General features: G+C 50.7%; 1 protein-coding gene across 3 annotated transcripts in view; it reads right to left on the bottom strand.

Moving 5' to 3' along the window:
* Positions 1-3,584: 3,584 nt before the first annotated feature.
* The window catches only part of CBX5 (chromobox 5), a 56,535-nt gene continuing 52,065 nt past the window's right edge, over positions 3,585-8,054 (bottom strand). For 2 of the 3 annotated variants that reach the window (XM_030554415.1, XM_030554412.1), the window contains exon 5: positions 3,585-6,075. In XM_030554415.1, the coding sequence (XP_030410275.1) occupies positions 5,925-6,075 (151 nt within the window). In that variant the 3' untranslated portion in view covers positions 3,585-5,924. The remainder of the gene's footprint in view (positions 6,076-8,054) is intronic. The other variant, XM_030554414.1, reaches the window with a different exon arrangement.

Below are 8,054 nucleotides of genomic sequence, written 5' to 3'. Positions count from 1 at the left end.
TCTCCCATAGGAGCATAATTCAGGCTGGAAGGGAGAAGACGTAAGAGCTACCCTCAAGACTGACTGCTGAAACAGAGCCCTGACGTACCAAGCCTGCTGGGCTCTAATCTGATTCATATCAGGCTTTTTATCCAGAGCCGTTTTGCTGCTTCTAGTAGAACACGCAGCGCAGCTAAAATAAGAGTCCAACAGGCTCACGGGGAGTATTGCAACCAGCTCTGGTCACAACCAGTGTTTTTCCCACACATGTACGGAGTGAATTTTGTTATGTGCACCAATATGGAGGTGATGTTGCACCATATTGGTGCATATAACAAAATTCATGTGGCGGGGGTAGGGGAGAGGGTTTCGGAGTGTGGGAGGGAGCTCAGGGCTGGGGCTGAGTGTGAGGTCTCTGACTGGGGGTGTGGGCTCTGGGGTGGGGCCAGAAATGAGGGGCTTGGGGTGCAGAAGGGGGCTGGAGACAAGCAATTTGGGGTGCAGGCTGCCTTAGGGCTATGAAGGGTGAGAGAACTCCCCTCAGCTCGCTCTCTCCCTGCAGCAGCACCTGGGCTGGAGAGGACAGGCACCATTCCCCACCACAGCAGCTCCAGTGCTGGGGCCACGGGATAGACATCTCTTCCCTGTCCATGGCAGGTCCTGGGCGGCAGTGGCTGTGGGCTCCTTTCCGCCTCCCGCCCCATCACTGGCAGGCAGCTGACGGTAGTATCCAGGCTGGGCTGGGTTGGGGCCGGGTGCTGCGGCAGGTCCAGGGCTGGGGAAGAGGCATCTCTCCCCACCACAGACCTGAGTGCCTGCATGGTGCTTAATAGGCTGCTGCGCAGCCACACCGCTTAGAGGGACTTAGATCACAACACAATCAATGGTGGATTTCACTTAGATTCGCTTCCAGAAAGCAAAGAAAGACGGTCTGTGCAGGAGGAAGGGGCCTGCCTCCTGCTAGCAGTGCCTGTCCTCTGTGTGCTGAGATCAAGCTCCGTGTTCTACAGCATTTCACACTGGCTCAGAGATCGCCAGCAGGCTTATCCACTCCCACGCGCTTATCCACTCCCACCTGCACCAGACAGCGAAGCACAGAAAGAGCATTAAGCCATCTTAACTTGCAGCTCCTGCAGTGGTTCTCAACCTTTCCAGATTACTGTACCCCTTTCAAAGGTCTGCTTTCAGCCCCAGGAGGCAGAACCTTGGCTTCAGCAGGTCTCTGTTTCGCAGCTCTCCTGCTTGTCAGCCCTCTAAGGCCGGCTCTGCACTTGCAATCCCCCATAACCCATCCTGTCACACCCAGCTTGAGAAACAAGGATCTAGTATATAGAGCAGTATAAACAAGTCATTATCTGTATGAAATTTGAGTTTGTACTGACTTCGCTAGTGCTTTTTATGCAGCCTGTTGTAAAACCAGGCAAATATCTAGTTGACTTGTCCCCAGGAGACCTCTGTGTACCCCAGGGGTACGTGTACCCGACTGAGAAGCACTGCTGTAGAGCAGCTGCCTTGCTCCCTCTGAGTTTGGTGCAGAGGTCTGTAGGAGGTTGGAGGCTGCGGGGAGAGGAAGAGGAGAACAGAGCTGGCAAAAATCAAGACTCCAGCAAATCATGGGCAGGCTAGTGGACTGCCTTCAGAGAAAAGAAATCCATGCAGAGGCAGGGATAAAGTCTGCCTGCTGGAACGGCTGCAGAGGAAGGGGAAGAACAAGGAGCTTGTGATGCTGGGGGAATGGGGGCAAGAGAAGAAGCGGCAGCCACAGGTTGACATGCCAGAAGCCTTTTCTATACCTGAGCCAATACCTGAACTCAGCACACCAAGTGGTACAGACTGCAGCAGGCTATGCTCTTGTATCCAGCCCTGTAAAAGCTTCCTTCAATATCCCCACCTCCCGCCACATTACAGGTGGGGAAGCCCCTAAACTAATGCAGTTGGAAAGTAGCCAGCTGCTGCCATTACCTATAGTATCAACTACACCCTAGGCCAATTCACATACTAGCGTCAACGTTTAATAACATGCCACACAGCAATGAGCCCATGCTACCCAGCTCTGCGTCAGGCTCAGCCCTAAACCTATGCAAATCCTAACCAAGTCAGAATGACGGGGACTTCCCAAACTCCTCCCAAAGCATCATCACCACATGCCCTGGCTCTGGGAGCTCGCTCTGACTAGCAAAAGATCACTCAAACCAAATTAAAAAGTGTCATAACCTCATCAAAACAGACTCAGGCCTTGGCTACACTTGAGAGTTACAGCGCTGGTGGTGGCTTTATAGCGCTGTAACTCACTCCCCGTCCACACTGGCAAGGCACATACAGCGCTGTATCTCCCTGGCTACAGCGCTGGTTGTACTCCACCTCGACGAGAGGAATAAAGAGAACAGCGCCAGCGTAAACAGTGATTCATCTTACTACACTGTAACTGACCCTCCGGAACCTTCCCGTAATGCTTTTAAGTAAAGATAACACTCTTTGCTTTGTTGTGATGCCTCTCTTTGTTTTGTTGTGAACTAGGGGCTCCTGGAGTTGCTTATCTAAAAAACAAACACAGCTCCTGTTTGCAGTGAATGAGCAGAGGCAGGCAGGGGGATCCCTTTGGAATGTCCACACCTAGTATTTGCTTGAGGAGAGAAGCAGCGTGGCGTGCGGGAGGAAGCGGGGGGTCAGTTTCGGGTAGGCTGCTTATCTGGTCTGTGAGGAAAAAAAAAAGAAGGCTATTTGCATTTAATGAATGAGAGAGGGGTGAGGGAAGGGGTCGGAACTTGCAAGGCAGGGAGCTGACACAGTGTCAGCTCCAAAAATCCACTCTGTCTCCCCCACACTCCCTGTCACACTCCACCCCACCCCACCCCCTTTTGAAAAGCATGTTGCAGCCACTTGAACACTGGGATAACTGCCCATAATGCACCACTCCCAACACTGCTGCAAATGAGGCCACGACAGTGTGCTGGTAGCTGTCAGTGTGGCCACACTGCAGCGCTTTCCCTACACAGCTGTATGGAGACAGCCAGCTCCCAGGGCTGTACAGCTGCAAGTGTAGCCATACCCTGAGGGTATGGCTACATTTGGAATTTCAAAGCGCTGCCGCGTGAGTGTAGTCAGAGCGGCAGCGCTGGGAGAGAGCTCTCCCAGCGCTGCATGTAAACCACATCCCTTACAGGTGTAGCGTGCAGCGCTGGGAGCCGCGCTCCCGGCGCTGCTGCCCTGATTACACTGACGCTTTACAGCGCTGTATCTTGCAGCGCTCAGGGGGGTGTTTTTTCACACCCCAGTTGAAGCGCTGTAAAGTGTGAGTGTAGCCAAGGCCTGAATCTCTGTGGATTGTGCTGGTGCCAGAGGTACCTGTGCAAGTCCCACAGTTATAGGAACAAGAGGCTGTAAGACCACAGACGCTTAATAATGAGCAAAGTCAGCTACCGAGATGCCAGGAAAGCTGCTAAGCAGAAGCCTTGGAAGGGTCCCAGGGCCAGGAACACTTCCCAGCACATAAGAAGTGTGCAGCATTAGGCACATCAGCATTTCTACTCGGTGTGCTGGCAGCTGCAGCTTTGCTGGCCTCTGCAGCTTTGCTGGCCTGCCTGGCAGTGTGGCTCAGAAGGCAGATTTTAAATCACCCTCAACACCAGCCAGGATGATGCAACTAGAAATACTGATCCTGCCAATGGGAACTTTCAAAGCAATGGCCATGCTAACCCTTTGCCGGCACACAGCTCCAAAAGGCACAGGAGATGATGGCAGGTGTGTCAATGAAGCGGGAATACCACTTAGTGATATGCGCTCAACTAGAAGTCATGTTAGAGAGAGAGTGAAATCCTGGTCCCAAGGAAGTCAATGACAGCTCTGCCATTGATTTCTAGGGTGCCTGGATTTCCCCCACAGCATCTGAACTGCTTGTATGCAGAATTCATCCAACAGTGCGAACATTATACTGAACAAGCTTGTGAAGCGAGACAGACAGACCAACAAAGAGGCTGAGAACAAACTGGGTCACGTGCTCTAGAAAATCAGAACAAGCAAAACTCTCTGTGCCCATGGCACAAAACTAACCAGAGTCCAAGGGCCAGGAAGGGAGTCACCATTGATAAAACTCCCTCTGCAACAGTCTGCACATATCCCCCAATGCCATTCAAGATTTCGAAGCTCACTATAAAGGGAGAGAATCAGAGCAGCAAAGGGGTGGGAATGAGGGGAGATAAACAAGAACAGGACCAGGCCTTTGGATTGAGGAAAGTCAGGATGCAACAATGATATTTTCATTCCGGAGAATAAACCCACAACCCCTTTCCAATTCATCCACTTGCAGGTCTCTACTTTATGCAATAAGCATTTCCAAGGCCACAAAACCAATTAGCGCTCATCTTGCAGGAGCTTTGCACGGGGAACAAGTCAACCAGAAACCAGTGTCAATACCACAATACCATAATTGTATTACTTCTAGTCATCAAGGAGGACTCAGTCTGCACCATTAGGAGGGGGGGAGCCTAAGACATCAGTCAGTTCCTGCGGGAAAGGAGAGCCCAAGTCCAGCTAAACTACACAGTACATAGGATCAGCATGAAGTGTGTACATGATGCTGGAAAGCAAAAGGGGGCTGTGCTGAGATGCTAAGGAGCAGACCTTGCAACCAGCCCTGGGTCAGTTCTCAACTCCGGCATCACCATACTCAGGGAGGGAAAGGAAAAGGAGACCCTGAAAGCAGTGCCTAATGCTGTAGCGGCTCAGTTCTGCACCATCTTACTGTGCTGCCAGCTCTCTTGGGCAGCAGAGCAACTGTCCCAGAGACCCATGCCTTGCAAAACGAGCACTCACCCTCTGGGAACAGCAATGCCCTCTCTGCTCCACTGGCAGGTCTTAGAGCCTGGGACATATGTTCCAGGGAGAAGTGCTGTGCACACCAGACCAGATCAGCTGTCCACATTTCCAAGAGAGAGCTCATGGGGGAGGGGAGGGGAGGAGAGGCCCTCAAGCAGAAAGCCACTTTGGTAACACAATGCTTGTGGCCTTTTGAAGCAACAGCCAATGACAGCCATGGATCAGGCACCTTGACACAAAGCCAGGCCATCTGATACGCTCACTCCTATGGAAATATACAGCCCAAATGAGAAACGAATGTATACATACATACATACTGCATAAGATCATACAGAAGCCGTGGCAGGCCTCCACCTGCACCTGACGGGATAAACAATCACATTTAAAGTTCAGAAGGTTCTTCTTTCCCCACCTCCCACACATTAGACTCCTCCTAGAGGAAGGGGGCTCGCTCTGCGTCTGGGAACCAATACTAATGCAGGCTGGGCTTCCAAAGAAAACACAGCTCGCCTGGAATCCATCCTAGGCACGAGACAGGCTGGAAGGAATCACAGCCCAGGACAACTGGTGTCCCCCGGGATGGAGTCCAGATGCACAGTCCCAACAAGACTTTGCCAGTTACGTAACAACACACAAGCCCAGCATATTAAGGCCATGGTGACCATCTCAGGATGTTGACCTGTGTAGCACTAGCAGGAGGGACGGGATGGATTTCCCAAATGTAGACAACTCCTATCGCTTTCCCAGCCAACAGCCATTTGTGTACCTGGACAGGGTAACTCCGCTTAGTTCTGGTTAGAAAGGGCATCGCTGCCACTCTCGGCATTTAAAGTGGCAAAAAGGGACCGAACCAAAGGGAACCAACAACTCTATAAACCCCTGGAGGCTCTAAGAGGATGTGACAAGTGAAAACTTTTCTGGAGGGTAGGGGGGAGGAGAGAGGAGGATACACGGCACATAAAGCGCGTGGGTTTCACTAGAGATGAAGCTGAACATGAAGCAAACCATTTATGTTATGACTGAAGCAATAACACGGTTTCTCCTGGGAGCACAGTAATAAGCACATTTCAATGATGTGGTCGGGGCGGGGGGATGTGTATGTACAGCTAAGGATGGCCCAGGATGGCTCTTTAGCTTTTCGCTGCTTCTCTCTCTTTGTTTTCCGTGTCCTCTGGATACGCGTGCCAGGTCAGTCTCTCCTCATAAAACGCTATCACAATCTGCGGGCATTTCACATTGGCTTCCTTTGCTAGGACCAGGTCTGCTTCATCTGTGTCTTTCCTGAAGAGTCAAAGAGAGAGTATTACTATCCTTGTTAGCTCTGGGCTCCCACTGGCCAGCTTTCAACATTACATTAGAACCTCAGCATTACAAACACCTCGGGAATGGGGGTAGTTCTCTGAAACTCTGAAATGTTCATAATTCTCAACAAAACATTACGGTTGTTCTTTCAAAAGTTGACAACTAAACACTGACTTAATACAGTTTTGAAACTTTATGATGCAGAAGAAAAATGCTGCTTTTAACCATCTTGATTTAAATGAAACAAGCAGAGATTCCTTAGCTTGTCAAACCTTTTTTGAACTTTCCCATTATATTTTTAGTAGTTTATGTTTAACACAGCACTGTACTGTGTTTGCTTTTATTTTCCGTCTCTGCTGTTGCCTGACTGTGTACTTCCGGTTCCAAAGGAGATGTGTGGTTTGTAACTCTGGTGTTCGTAACTCTGAGGTGCTACTGTAACAGGACTATAAAACTCTGCTGTGAGCAAGTGAGCAGAGCACATGCATGCACACAGATACCTCCCTCCTTCACAGGACGTGTGTCTGTCTCTTTATGTCAGGGGTGGCCAATCCGTGTCTCCGGAGTTCGCATGCGGCTCTTCAGAAGTTAATATGTGGCTCCCTGCATAGGGGCTGACTCCAGGGCTGGAGCTACAGGTGCCAACTTTCCACTGCTCAGCCCCAGGCCTTGCCCCCACTCCACCCCTTACCCCAAGGCCCCCACCCCTTCCTGCCCCCTTCTCTGAGCCTGCTGCACCCTTGCGCCTCCCCCATCCATCCCAGAGGCATGGGGAGGGAGGGGGGCGGTGCTGATCAGCTGCCGGTGGGTGGGAGGCGCTGGGAGTGGGCAGGAGGGTTGGGGGAGATGATGGGGGGCTGCTGGCGTATTACTGTGGCTCTTTGGCAATGGACTTTGGTAAATTCTGGCTCCTTCTCAGGCTCAGGTTGGCCACCCCTGCTTTATGTCTATATATGGCCCTTCTCACCACAATCCCTGAGCACTTCTCAGCCATGAATGGGTGTGATGGCCACAGCTGCCTTGTGAGGAAGGGAAGCATCGTCCCTATTTCACAGATGGGAACCGGTGGGGCAGGGAGGCTCAATGACTTGCCCAAGAGCACAAAGGGAGTCTGTGGCTGCACCAGTAACTGAACCCAGGTCTCCTAGATTATCCTTCTCACTCGGTGTGCAGATTAGTTTTGGACAGTGCCTTGAAGCACATGGCACTGTGAGTGTAGCTCATAGAAACAACTTCAATCAGATATCAATGCTAGACTATTAAGCAGCTTCTGTTTCTATGGCAGGGGTAGGCAACCTATGGCCCAGGTGCCGAAGGCGGCACACAAGCTGATTTTCAGCAGCACTCACACTGCCCGGGTCCTGGCCACCGGTCCAGGGGGCTCTGCATTTTAATTTAATTTTAAATGAAGCTTCTTAAACATTTTAAAAACCTTATTTACTTTACGTACAACGATAGTTTAGTTCTATATTAGAGACAGATAGAAAGAGACCTTCTAAAAACGTTAAAATTATTACTGGCATGCGAAACCTTAAATCAGAGTGAATAAATGAAGACTCTGCACAACACTTCTGAAAGGTTGCCGACCCCTGTTCTATGGAATGCTCTCCGTTCCCATTACCACACTTTAGCATGTGACTAAACACGGAGCACCCCAACTACCATTGGTGTAAGCGAGTTACAGCATTCCTTAGGATCTCTCCACAGTCCTGTTCTGGCTTGGGGACCAATACAACACCCGTTAAACATCTAGCTTTTATGTAGCACATACAGTCGTCTTTGGGGTAGAACAGCCCAACACAACGATACCCGTATACGTAAGGCAAGAAATTTCCTGTTAAACTGTACGTTCACCATAAATGTAAAAGAAGAAGTTACTCACTTTGTGCAGGAACAATGATTCTCTGAGATGTGTGTCCCTACGGGTGCTCCACTGGAGGTGTGCTTGCGTCCCTGCA

The sequence above is a fragment of the Gopherus evgoodei genome, chromosome 3, assembly GCF_007399415.2.
Source record: "Gopherus evgoodei ecotype Sinaloan lineage chromosome 3, rGopEvg1_v1.p, whole genome shotgun sequence".
NCBI classification, from domain to species: Eukaryota; Metazoa; Chordata; order Testudines; family Testudinidae; genus Gopherus; species Gopherus evgoodei.
Note: the sequence above shows the minus strand (reverse complement) of the source record. Positions and strands in the feature narration are given on the sequence as shown.